At 36.6% G+C, this 14,535-nt stretch overlaps 1 protein-coding gene across 1 annotated transcript; it reads right to left on the bottom strand.

Annotated features, from left to right (window-relative positions):
- Window positions 1-13,039: 13,039 nt before the first annotated feature.
- On the bottom strand, window positions 13,040-13,996 carry LOC143246139 (uncharacterized). Its single transcript, XM_076492351.1, has one exon. The coding sequence runs from the start codon at window positions 13,871-13,873 to the stop codon at window positions 13,040-13,042; it is 834 nt and encodes a 277-aa protein (XP_076348466.1). The 5' UTR covers window positions 13,874-13,996.
- Between the last annotated feature and the right edge of the window lie 539 nt (window positions 13,997-14,535).

Consider the following 14,535-nt stretch of genomic DNA (forward strand, 5'->3'; position numbering starts at 1 on the left):
TCACTTCAGCTTAATAAAGAGTGGTATTACAGCTCAAACATCGCTATCACTTCAGCTTAATAAAGAGTGGTATTACAGCTCAAACATCGCTATTAGTTCAGCTTACTAAAGAGTGGTATTACAGCTCAAACATCACTATCATTTCAGCTTTCTAAAGAGTGATATTACAGCTCAAACATCACTATCACTTTAGCTTACTAAAGAGTGATATTACAGCTCAAACATCGCTATTAGTTCAGTTAACTAAAGAGTGGTATTACAGCTCAAACATCACTCTCACTTCAGCCTACTAAAAAGTGGTATTACAGCTCAAACATCACTATCACTTCAGCTTAATAAAGAGTGGTATTACAACTCAAACATAACTATCACTTCAACTTACTAAAGAGTGATATTACAGCTCAAACATCACTCTCACTTCAGCTTAATAAAGAGTGGTATTACAACTCAAACATAACTATCACTTCAACTTACTAAAGAGTGATATTACAGCTCAAACATCACTATCACTTCAGCCTACTAAAGAGTGGTATTACAGCTCAAACATCACTCTCACTTCAGCTTACTAAAAAGTGGTATTACAGCTCAAACATCACTCTCACTTCAGCTTACTAAAGAGTGCTATTACAGCTCAAACATCACTATCACTTCAGCTTAATAAAAAGTGGTATTACAGCTCAAACATCACTCTCACTTCAGCCTACTAAAAAGTGGTATTACAGCTCAAACATCACTATCACTTCAGCTTAATAAAGAGTCGTATTACAGCTCAAACATCGCTATCACTTCACCTTAATAGAGAAAGATATTACCGCTCAAACATCACTATGACGTGAGTATAATAAAGAGTGATATTAAGGTTAAAACATTACTAACAGTTTAGCTTACCAAAAAGTGATATTAAGGCTAAAACATTACTAGCAGTTCGGCTTACTAAAGAGTGATATTAAGGTTATAATATAATCATTATTTCAGGTTACTAAATAGTGATAGTAATGGTATTACACTGCTGGCCAAACTCTTAAGGCCAATGAACAAAAAGGAAAAGTATGCATTTTGCGTTGTTCGACTCAACCACTTATTTGACTAGAACTTCGAAAAATCAAAATAAGAAAAGGAAAAGTGAAATAAAAAACTTTTTTAGCATTTAATAGGAAAAATGTGAGCATTATTAAATTAGCCTAAATACTAGTTGGTCAAAAGTTTAAGACCATACTGAAACGAAACGTTAATCGGTAAACACGTAACGAAATTTAGTCATTTGTGTTTAAGCATTAGCGTTGTCAACATCTCCCACTGACATCTCTTGTGTTACATTGGGTAAAAACATGGCAAAGGCTGAAAAGTTGACAGAGACTGAACATGGCAGAATTATCGAGCTGCAAAAGCAAGGTCTCTCTCTACGTGCTGGTGAGATTGGGCGAAGTAAAACTGCTGTTTCAAATGTCTTAAAAGACCCTGAGGAATACGGAACGAGAATTTCAAGTGGTCGGCCCAAGAAAATTAGGCCGGCGTTGAGCAGGAGGATTCGATGGGTTGTCCGGCAAGACACCAGCCGATCGTCGAACCAGATTATGGTTCTTACGATTGCATAATGCAGCTCAAGAACAATAAGACGGCATCTACGAGAGAAAGGCTTTTAAAACCGTAAACGTCTTCAAAGGCCACGTCTCCTTCCACACCACGAAACAGCTTGGTTAAACTTTGCTGAGAAGCACCAAACATGGGACGTAGAAAAGTGGAAAAAAGTTTTGTTCTCTGATGAGACAAAATTTAACCTGGATGGTCCAGATGGCTTCCAACGTTACTGGCACGATAAGGATATTCCACCGGAGACATTTTGTACACGACACAATGAAGGAGGTTCCATGATGGTCTGGGGTGCTTTCTCCTTCCATGGAACAATGGAGCTTCAAACAGCAGTTGGCTACTTTGGCATGTTGGAAAGAGCATCCTTATTGACTGAAGGCCCTCGCTTGTGTGGAAATGTTTGAATATTTCAGCAGGACAACGCTGTAATCCACAATGCCCGCAGAACAAAAGGACTTTTTCATGGCGAATAACGTGATTCTTTTGGACCATCCAGCGTGTTCGCCCGAACGGAATCTCGTTGAAACTGTTTGGGGGTTAATGGCAAGGGAAGTCTATAGAAATGGACGTCAATTCCAAACAGTGCATGATCTTCGTGAAGCCAGTCTTCTGCAAACGCTTATACCGACCATGCCAAAGCAAATGTTTGCAGTTATTCGCAGTGACGGCCGTGCAACTCACTACTGAGACCTCTTGTTGGGCATTTCCTACTCTGTTTAAGACTTCTTTTTGGTATGGTCTTAAACTTTTGACCAGCTAGTATTTAGGTTAATTTCGTAGTGTTCACATTTTCCCTATTAAATGCTAAAAAAGTTTTTTTTTATTTTTATCTTCCCTTTTCTTATTTTCATCTTTCGAAGCTCTGCTCAAATAAGTGGTTGAGTCTAACAACACAAAATGCATATTTTTTCTTTATGTTCATTGGCCTTAAGATTTTGACCAACAGTGTATATCACTAGCAGTTCAGCTTACTGGAGAGCGATGTTAATGTCAAACCATTTCTAGAAGTTCAGCTTACAAATGAGAGGTAATGAGCTCCAAACGTTACTATCAGTTAAGGATAATAAGAGTGATATTAAGGCTAAAATATTACCAGCAATTCAGCTTGCTAAAAGTGATAGTAAGGTTAAAACACCACTCTCATTTCATCATACTAGAAATTTATATCAGGGTTAAAATATAACCATTATTTTAGTTACTAATGAGTGATATTAAGGTCAAAACATCACTGTCATTTCAGCATAATAAGAGTGATATTAAGGTCAAAACATCACTGTCATTTCAGCATAATAAGAGTGATATTAAGGTCAAAGCATCACTGTCATTTCAGCATAATAAGAGTGATATTAAGGTCAAAACGTCACTGTCATTTCAGCATAATAAGAGTGATATTAAGGTCAAAACATCACTGTCATTTCAGCATAATAAGAGTGATATTAAGGTTAAAACGTTACTAGTGATTCACCTCACTGAAGAGTTTACCAAGGGTAGAACATTAATAGTAGTTCAGCTTACTAAAAGGTTTTATTAAAGTGATAACAATTCAGCTTACTAAAGCTTTATATTAAGGTTAAAACATTACTGGGAGCTCAGCTTCCTGAAGAATAATATTAAAGTTAAAACGAAATCAGCAGTTTAACTTACTAAAGAGTGATGTTAAGATTATAACATTATTAACAGTTCGTCTTACTTAATCAGTGGTATTAAACTTTAACATCACTATCAATTCAGCTTACCAAAGATTGGTGTTAAGATTATAACATTATTAGCAGTTCGTCTTACTAATCAGTGATATTAAACTTTAACATCACTATCAATTTAGCTTACCAAAGAGTGATGTTAAGATTAAAAACATTACTAGCAGTTCGTCTTACTAATCAGTGATATTAAACTGAAATAACTTGAATATTTATTTGCCCATGAAGCCTCTGTGTGCTATATTTTACAAGTCAAGTGGAATACTGGTGGAAACACTAGACATCTAAACTATTTCTGTGTATAGTTTTCAAATTATAAGTACTTCTTTTCATACAATAATCTTAGGCTTAAGGAGCTGTTAGTCGGACGATGTCATTGGTAAATGAAGATACGACATTCAAATAAGAAATTCTGTTCTTTCCCTATCACACTCAGTCGTAGAGTTCTAATGTTTCCATTAGAAGTTTTCCTTTTAAGGAGTTGTTATTAGAAGTTTAACTTGAATTGAAGACAATAAAAAATAAATTGACGCGTCTGAAGGGAATTTTTGTGATAGTTGCGCATTTTTCGTTTAGACATGTCAATTCATTCTTTATTATATTTTATCGAAGTCTCGTGTTTTATAAAACAATGTTCGTATTAAGAGGTCTTCTGTCTCCTTACCACATTCGTTGATAGAGTTGGAACTCCATGGAATGATTTCTAATTTAAAACGTTGTTTCTAGACCACTTCAAGACTTAAGTACAGAAGTTCAAATTGAAAGCAATTCAGTCTAGTTACGAAAAGGTTTATTGAAAGAATAAAAACAATAACATTTGTGATGTCACTAGTTTCATAATTTTGTAAAAACTGCTTACAATGTACACTATCGAGCGGTATTGGAAGAAACTTAACGTTATCGTTCAAATTTCGTAATGTTACCATCATGCTTTGTAGGAGTCCGTAACGAGCCAGCAGGAGAATGAGCCTAATTTGGATCTTAACAAGCCTCTCACTTGCGAGTTTAATGATTAGTTGCGAAACAAAATCCGAGCATTTCGTATAAAAGGTGACTTTTCACTTCTGATAACGCAGCTGCGCAAACCTAATATTTTCTGTCAAACGAGAACACGTGAAAATTCACAGGTATTCTTTTTTACAAATGCAACTATCACAAGAGTAACTCAAAATATATATTATTACATAGCTGATACGACCTAGCTTGAACGACAGCTGTAGTGTTATTGCTCTCGTGGGTGTAATATCTTTGTTGGAAAGCAGAAATGAAAGCCTATTGTGTTATTAACACTAAATTCACTGCAATTAGCACAAACCTAAAAATATTGAGTGTAACAAGCACAAACGAAAGGATCGTAATATGGAATTATCACAAAAAAATCGTGATATGTAATTGACGCAAACAAAAGAACGGTAATGTGTAACCGGCACAAACGAAAAAATTAGGATATGTAATTGGCACAAACAAAAGAATGGTAAGGTGTAACCGGCACAAACAAAAAAATGGTAAGGTGTAACCGGCACAAACAAAAAAAATGGTAAGGTGTAACCGGCACAAACAAAAGAATCGTGATATGTAATTGGGGCAAACAAAATAGGTCATATGTAATTGGAACAAACAAAATATGGCCATATGTAATTGGGGCAATCAAAATATGGCCATATGTAATTGGGGCAATCAATAAATATCGATCTAATAACTCTTCTCCTTTGCATTACATTCATATAGAGAAGCTATATGCCTATAGGTATCTATATAACAGCACAAAATAATTGCTCTATTTCTGTAAAGACCATAAAGACTGCCCTCAAACTAATCTCAAGTCGATTTGTGTCGTATCATTGAATTAAATGTAACAAGTTATATTGTTTGCGTGCCTTCCCATAATCGGCAGTTATCCAATGAAACTGTGTTTCATTTCATGAAATATGCTGATGTTTGTTGTTGTTCAGTAATATTTCTAATTAACAACTAACGTGTTATCACGTAGGCAATCATAGGCCTTGTCTTCCTAACATTGTTCTAATATACAACGGTTTATAGGAATTACTTTAGTAACTTAACTGTTGACTCGAAAAATAGTGTCCCAACATCAAAACGAAGTAATTAAAGCACGATACTGCGTCAAACATAACATTGTCGAACATTATCGACTTTTTGACTCAAACATAACATAATTTCAACATTGAATTAACTCAAACAAAACCGTATTCTATTTGTGTGACACTCAGAAGACGTTGTTCTTTCGTCTTATTGATTCAGCAAAGATTGCTTCAATGACTAATCAATCAATGCAATAGATCATCATTGTATTCACTCTAAATACTTTGTTCTATCGTCTTGCTAATCAAGGTTGTAACAATACTACGTTGACTCGAATGAAACGTTCCATCATAACGTTGAATTTAGACGTATTGTTGTATCATTTTATTGAAGTAGCAGAGATAAAAATAAAATCTACGTATTACACGCAATTCAAGTCAAGTTACCAATCTTATTACAGCATATTCAGATTTTGTATTTTTATCGTTTCGCCCAGTGACAGAATACTATAAACCAAAGGACACTTTTGAGTGACTCAGACCTTAACGTAACGGGATATCACCCGAATTATCTCAGTGTTTAACATTCACTATCTGTGATACGTGACTGGTAAAGCTATACACAAAAGCTCTTTACAAAACGCAATGAGCCGTTTGTGTTGTGCCCACCACAGGAATCGAACCTGAAGTTTTCAGTGTTAAGCCCTCAAGCTTACCACTAAGCCACGGGGACAAGAAGCTATGAACTTATGTTTAACAGGTAAATGTTGTCTAGACTTTAGTACTGGGATATTTTAAATCATATCTGATAAAACTTTTTTGCTGTTTCTGACCATAAATCACAATGTTACGACCTAACATGGGCAGGTGGTTAGGACGTTCGACTCGGAATCCGCATGTCGCGAGTTTGAATCCCCATCACACCAAACACGCTCACCTTTTCAGCCGTGAAGACATTATAATGAGATGATCAATCCCGCTATTTGTTTGTAAAAGAGTGACTCCAGAGATGGCGGTGGGTGGTGATGACTAGCTGCCTTCCCTCTAGTCTTACACTGCTAAATCAGGGACGGTCAACACAGATAGCACTCGTGTAGCTTTGCGCGAAATTCAAAATTAGCAAAGGCGACGTTACAGTTTTAACTGAAAATGTCACCACTTGATGTTATATAGATTGTACGTGAAATGTATCAAGACGTATCTTGTAATACTGCTTATCTGCGGCCGTATTAATACTGTAACGGAAGAGTATTTTCAGACAAGGATAATTTCGTTCCGTATTACCACTATTAGGAACACTCATCAACGTGATTTTCAAGGTAATATCTGTTCGTTAATGATCTAATCGTAATAAAAATGCAAATGTTACAATACGGAACGCGAGACGTGCAAACATTCAATCCGTTGTCACGAGAATCATTCTCATTGCTGATTGGTAGACAATACTCGGTGATGCGTGGTTTGTCAGTTACTTCAAAAATAAGGTTTTAATTCACTACCTATAACATGCATGCTTTATTTATCTGTAGAACAAGGGTATCGCGTAAGATCGCGGTTTCTTCAGCTATGTAAGGTCAGAGTGAAGGCTCTGTTAGCAAACATTTCAGTAGTGATTACAGCAGAATCTAATAATTAATATAAAGCATTAAGATCCGTGTATTTGTTTTACATTTCTTACTAAGGACATTGAAGAGAAATGTACACTCTCACACACGTGGCCCGGCACGGCTAAGCGTGTTAAGGCGTGCGACTCTTAATCCGAGTGTCGCGGGTTCGCATCCCGGTCGCGCCAAACAGGCTCGCCCTTTCAGCCGTGGGGGCGTAATAATGTGACGGTCAATCCCACTATTCGTTGGTAAAAGAGTAGCCCAAGAGTTAGCGGTGGGTGGTGATGACTAGCTGCCTTCCCTCTAGTCTTACACTGCTAAATTAGGGACGGCTAGCGCAGATAGCCCTCGAATAGCTTTGTGCGAAATTCAAAAAACAAACAAACTCACACACATGCGCGCGCAGATATATCTTGAAATAAGGATAACTTAAGGATCAAACTATTATTATAACAATAAAAAAAAACTTGAACTAAAGATAACTTTTGACCACGTCGATACTTCTGCAACAAGCGGTGAACAGTAGCTTTAAATAAGAGACATGAACACCCTTATCATCTCCAATTCTTAATATTTTCTCAGATTAGTGTGTCTATGTAGACACCCTGCCTAGTCATTCTCATATCAAATATAATGTTTTTCCCAGTTTACTTAATTTGTTGTCTGTTATGTATGTTCAGTTTGGTTGAAACTAAAAATCATTTAAGGAGATATTCGTGTCTCGTGTTATTTTTTTCCCCTTTATTCATATATATATATATACATACAACAAAGCTGCCAGATATCTATAATTGTCGCATATGAATTTAATTTTAATTGTTCTTGGAAATATTAATATGTAGAGTTTATGACTTTTGGAAGGGTTTATTTGTTTGAATATCGCGCAAAGCTACTCCAGGTCTATCTGCACTAACCGTCCCTAATTTAGCACTGTACGACTAGAGGGAAGGCAGCTAATCATCACCACCCACCGCCAACTCTTGGGCTACTCTTTTACCAATGAATAGTGGGATTGGCCGTCACATTATAACGCCCCCACGACTGAAAGGGCAAGTATGTTTGGTGTAGCGGGGATTCGAACCCGCGACCCTCGGATTATGAGTCGAACGCTTTAACCTATTTGGCCTTGTCGGGCCGTATGACTTTTTAAAGGAAAGAATCTAGTTGTTTTAACTTGGTACAACTTTAGTAAATATATTCAACTTATCAACTTGCTCTTCTGACGATGGGTAGAAATATTCAGAGTTACTAAATAATAAACTTTTCAATAATGTATATAAAGAATTCACCGTCAGGGGGATTTCTATGTGTTTTGTGCTGCTATTAAAGTAAAATATGGCGTCGTTGTGAACTCGCCCTGCCGATGAATCTAAGGATTTTTTATTCGAGACCCGTTGCTTACATTTATATGTATGTATACATATGCTCGGTATTTCGGGACTGTAGGTCTGCTGTAAAAACATGATGTCCAAATCTCATTATTCAATAAGACAAAAATTAGCGGTGGCTTCTGTTGACTACCTGCCTTCTCTCTAGTCATCTTTCTCTAAATTAAGGACAGCTCTTCGTATGTAGCCCTTTGTGACTTTGTGTGAATTTCTGAAATGAATAAACACACAGAAAAGCTTATACATGTTGTCTATTCTAAATATTAAGAAAGTAAATATTATGTTTTAGAAATTTTCAAATTACAAGCCTGATAAACCAAATGTGTCAAGCCTTAGTCATTCCTATTCATCACAGTGTTACGTTGTTTGTAAATACAAAATACCCGTTCATTTGTTCTCTTACAACACTTCGATGAAAACGTTATTTAGAAATTCAGTTCTTTTGACAGAATGTTTCTTAATTCACAGTCACAGAAGTAGTGTAAAGCAATTACGTCATTTACTATACGACATAACATACACACAAAAACTGAAAATGGGTGTGGCCAAATAAGCTAGTATGAATCCAATTGGTCCCTTATCAACTGCGCTTCCTTTGAAGTTTAAGGCAAGAAATCTGAGACTGTCTTTGCTCATTCTTTATTGTTTTCTCGTGACCTTTTACGAATGAATCATTTATTTTATTTGACTTTTAATGTTTATTACTGCTGTTAAAAGAAGTGATATATGTGTATTATTGGTTAAAATTAAAAATAAATGGAGCTATATAATCCGGTAACGTTACCGTTAAACAGGTTAACAAAATCTGTTTACCTTAACAACTTAAAATGTTAACAATGGAACATGAGACGTTTCACTTACAAAAACAAAAGGAACTTTTAACATTAACATCTAAAGGAACAAAACAAAAAAACCTGTTAACATTGTCATTAAGAAAAAAACGTGGGATATGTTAACAATACAACTTAATAGGAAACAACAAAGACTGCTTACATTACTACCAAATGGAGTAACGGAATCTGTTAGCACTGTGATAATGCAGATACTGTTAACCAAATGGGCCCCCCGCTAGTACAGCGGTATGTCTCCGGACTTACAACGCTAAAATCAGGGTTCGATTCCCTCGGTGGGCTGAGCAGATAGCCCGATGTGGCTTTGCTATAAGAAAAACACACGTTAACCAAATGGTGGAATTGACTGCTAAAATTTCGACGCCTGAACAACTTATGGTACGGATCGTGTTCAGTGGCAAATCGCTTCCTTAACCTTTGACTCTCTGATTCAATCACGATACATTAATCACGAGGCTACACCTGACCCAGAAGTTTAATAACAAATGTAATCGGATCCTTTATTCATGCATTATCAGATTTTAATTTCTCCAAACAGATGAATTAAAACATTACAAAAGTCACAAACATTTTACCTGGATGAGGGCTGACCGCAGCCCAGTGGCTAGCGTGAAGAGTTGTGAATCTGTTTCACTGCGATTTATGACTTGTTAAAGCCCAAAAAAAAAGAAAAACCGAGCTCCGCAATTTGGCTACAACTGCATTATAAAAGTGACAGTCAAATCCCATTATTTAATTTTACAAGGGTAGCCCAAGGGTTGATGTTGGGTGGTGTTACTAGCTGCCTTCACTTCGCCAATATTAGATATACCTAGCGGAGATAACCTTCGAGTAGAATTCCGCAAAATTAAACAAAAGTATGTCTATACAATAACAAATAAAATAAAGATATGAAACACCAATACTAAATACCAAATTGTTGAAAGTTTTTGTTTAAAGCCACTCAATGGTTGCTTAGAAATATTGTTTGCTTTTGTTTTTTGAATTTCGCGTTGTTACACGATGGCTATCTGCGCTAGCCGTCTCTAATTTAACAGTTTAAGACTAAAGGGAAGGCAGCTAGTCATCATCGCCCACCGCCAACTCTTGGGCTACTCTTTTACCAACGAATAGTGGAATTGACCACACATTATAACGCCTCCACGGCTGAAAGGGCGAACATGTTTGGTGCGACGGGGATTCGAAGTGCTTAGAAATAACATTATCGAATTATTTACTTTCCCAGACTGAGTAATTTGAAAAACAGACCCGTTAACATTGTCACTACACTACTTATTTTATGAATACTATTATAATAAATTATCGTGAATCTTTTTCTTTTCTTCAATATAGAAATGTTTTCATGACCCACGAATCAGTAACCTTTAACTTTCCTAATCAGCATGTTGCAGTGATGACCTCTAGTGGCGTCTTACTGAGTTCACTTATTTAGTTCAGTTATGGTTGTGATTTCGATAAACAAGTTAAAGATGAAATTATTTCTTCTATCTATATTTCATTGCAGCGCCCTCTACTCGAAACCCAGTGAACTCAGTCAGACGCCACTAGAAGTCATCACTGCGACATGCTGATTAGTAAATAATGTTAAAGGTTACTGATTCGTGGGTTATATTAAAACATTTATGTATTGCAATTATGATATAAATACAAACTTATTTAAATTTCGTTGAAATCGAATACATTTATCAAATACATATATTTGTATATAGAACAGGTCATGCAATACCTACTTTATCGTCGTAATAATGAAATCAATGTCTGTAATTTATGACACATTATATGGAAAAGAGGTAATTTTTACAGCATTTACATGATTTTACAGGAAAATAATCGCATACGTAGAACACACAGTTGATAAAATGAAACTAACAGATGATATGATCACTTTTATTCTGACCTTAAGTAATTGTAGTCCTAGCGGAAGTTGTCCATCACGTGAACATATATTGTTAAAATAATAAAAAATCTATATATATATATTCCAGTTTTGTGTCGGGCATTTAAGAACACCCTAGTCGTAATCCTTATACAATAACTTAGTTATGTTATTTTGTTGCTGATCGTTGAGAAGTAATTTTAATGTATACTTCCCATACCAGAGGGCGCTATAAACATGTAACTCATGAAAAAGAACTTCCCTCGTTAGTTGCAACACCTATAAACAAATCAACTTAGTTAGTAGCTATTAGAAACGCTATTGGCATCATCATTCGTTATATACGTATATACATAAATATATATTGGACACGTTAATAAAGCTGATGAAATTTATGATAAACATAAAATTCAAAGTGCGTCATAAAATATCTAAAAACTTTATAGAGGGCGCTACAGTAAAAAATTGAAATAAGAGAAAAATCGTTTCAAGATTATTTTCGTAAAACTCGGTGTGTCATATAATATGTAAAAATAACTCTATAGAGGGCGCTACGATAAAAAGCATTCAAATGAAAGAGAAACCATTTTTGAATATTCTCAGAGAACCCTAGCAACTTGATTAGTCTTTCACAAGGTCATGTAAGAAGTAGTTGATTCTAATTTTCCAGGATAGAAACTAGTAAATAAAGTATATTAGTGACGCTTGTGATAATTTGTTCCAGAAATATTAACTGGGTGTTCTCAAATAATTTAATTTACTGCTGTTTTTTTCAAACAGCAAAATTGTTACAAAAATTTGTAACAATCTACAAATTATTGAGAAGTGGTTTGTTTAAAGACAAAGTTCACAATGGAACTTCTATGTTATGTTTTCCGCGGGGATCGAATCCTGAATTCCAGCGATACTAGTCTCTCGTGGCTATCGTCGAATCACTAAGGGAAGTTAAGAAAGATATTTGAAGTTACAAAATATTGACGTTGCTTTGATTTCTGTTGTACACATTACTACATTAACATTATGAACAGTTCAGTTCAAAAGGTATGCACGTGGCATTCCCTAAAAACAAACTCTTTAGCATCTTAATGCCAGCTGGAGCATAACAAACAATACATATTAAGCCCACTAACACCTGTTTATTATCTTCCTATTGGACTACACTTGGAAAACGTAATTTTATCCTACTAACACCTAATAACTCTCTTTCTGTTAGCTTGGACTATGAAACTGTAACTTTATTTTACTAACACCTAATTAATCTCATACTGTTAGCTGGGACTGCGAAACCGTAATTTTATCCTACTAACACCTAATTAATCTCATACTGTTAGCTGGGACTAGGAAACCGTAACTTTATCCTACTAACATCTAATAACTCTTTTCTGTTAGCTTGGACTATGAAACTGTAACTTTATCCTACTAACACCTAATTACTCTCATACTGTTAGCTGGGACTATGAAACCGTAACTTTATCCTACTAACACCTAATTAATCTCATACTGTGAGCTGGGACTGCGAAACCGTAACTTTATCCTACTAACACCTAATTAATCTCATACTGTTAGCTGGGACTATGAAACTACAACTTTATCTTAGCAACACCTAACAGTTTTAAACAACAACTTTACAGTAGTAGGCTTGCTGTAGAGCCGAGGGATGGATCTGTGCATGTTTCTGTAAAATTGTAATAATAATAATAAAAAATATATTATTTTTTCCCACTTTTCGGCTACCTTACTTTACGCAGCAATGTTGTTTTTTTCTAATGCTAAAAACCCCAAAAACAAGAAAAATAATTTTAAACACTGGTTTCTGTTAATAACTTCAGTATTTGTTGTACTTCATCCTTAAAATAGATTAACTTTACAAAGTTAATTCTGCTTGGAATTAATTTTGAGTTAGGACAGAAATGCTGTAACAAGAAGGTATTCAACAGCTAGAAATACAGCTACAAGAGCAACACGTTACAACGAATCGATGACAGTAATTACCTGGCGGTGATGCAGTCCTTGTAGAGAATGTCGAAGTTTTTACAGGACAATAGCTTGCAGCGGTTCACGCCGGGCTGAATGGCTCCCAGTCCCCGCAAGATTCTGACCTGCTCCACGTTACATACGATGGGGGTGATGTCCAGCCGCTTCAGTTTGGTGTACACCGTGTGCAGTCCTCCGACCAGGTGTTTCAGGAACACTTCAAAAGCCTGTGGTAGACACAGCAAGTATTCGTTATTTGCTCGGAATGCGGCCACTTTGGCACCACGGTAATCGATTAGACGACACTCGTTCGTCGCGTCCGCAGGGATTCCCGGCGGAGAACCTGTGTGGATCGCGCGTTCCAAGTTGTTGCCGCCGTAAGCCATGAGGGCGGGCGGAGAACAACCTCGAGAAACTAGTTGAGTAGTGCACGGTATGTGCAAAGTTTCTAGGCCAAGTTTGCTAGTGTGTCTTGGCAGAATGGGGGCTGTGTCAACCCTGCTGGAGGTGCTTGTGCCTGGTCGGGTGGGAGACGAGGGTGCCTGAGATGTTTTTAGGCTTAGCGGTGTGTCAGTTAAACTTCCTGAACCCGATTGCCCGTGATGGTCATCGGAGGTGGATCCCAAGATCCTCTGGTTGGATGACTCGAATGAGGGCGAAGTTGACGCCTGTCCTGAATTGAGACAGTTTGAAAGATTTCCTGTTCCTTGTACGTCACTTCCTGGTAGTCCGAGATGACCATTTTTTCTGCTGAGAACATCCAAGAGTTCTCCAGTAGGACTCCCGGTGCTCTTGGTGGTCAACATGTGTGGAGTGGAGGAACCCCTGTCTAAAACACTCGTTTCCATCTGCGTTCTATTTCACACGCTTTGTTTGGAAGACACCAGAAACCAACCGACAATTTACTATAGGTTTTATTGTTATCTGCGCACACGAGGTAGGTTATACACCTTGTGAAGATTGCAAGCCGAGCCGAGCGGCCTCCAGTAGTCAGCTGGTCTGTGCAGCTACCACTCACACAATAGGCTACAAATATACGTCACAGCCGTGAAGTTCGCCAGCGAATGACAGCCTGCGGAGATTGCTCATCTCACGGAGGGGCTTGTTTCGATTATCAGCAATGCTTTCACTTACAATGTACAGCTTTTCTTTCTCTTAAAATATCTGGTGTGTCTGCTTTTTTTTTTGTTTGCTTGTTAGCTGAACCCAGCACAGAATTGGTCCGGCTTTCATTCACCCAGCCCTTAGCGCTAGTGAAATAGTTAAAACTAACTATTTTCATCACAAAATTACTCCACACTTATACCGTGACTTTTAACAATGAAACAATTAGAAAAAATATGCGTCTACGTAAAGTTGTCTGAATTAAAAATATATACAGCCAAGGTAAGGAGATTTTTTTTATCTTTCAGATATTAACATTAACGAAACGATTAAAGAAATATAACGGACATACATGCAAGCTGGAGTACCAAAGATATAAGCTAAAACAAAATAAAGCCCCACTTAT

The sequence above is a fragment of the Tachypleus tridentatus genome, chromosome 3 (assembly GCF_004210375.1).
Source record: "Tachypleus tridentatus isolate NWPU-2018 chromosome 3, ASM421037v1, whole genome shotgun sequence".
Classification (NCBI taxonomy): Eukaryota; Metazoa; Arthropoda; class Merostomata; order Xiphosura; family Limulidae; genus Tachypleus; species Tachypleus tridentatus.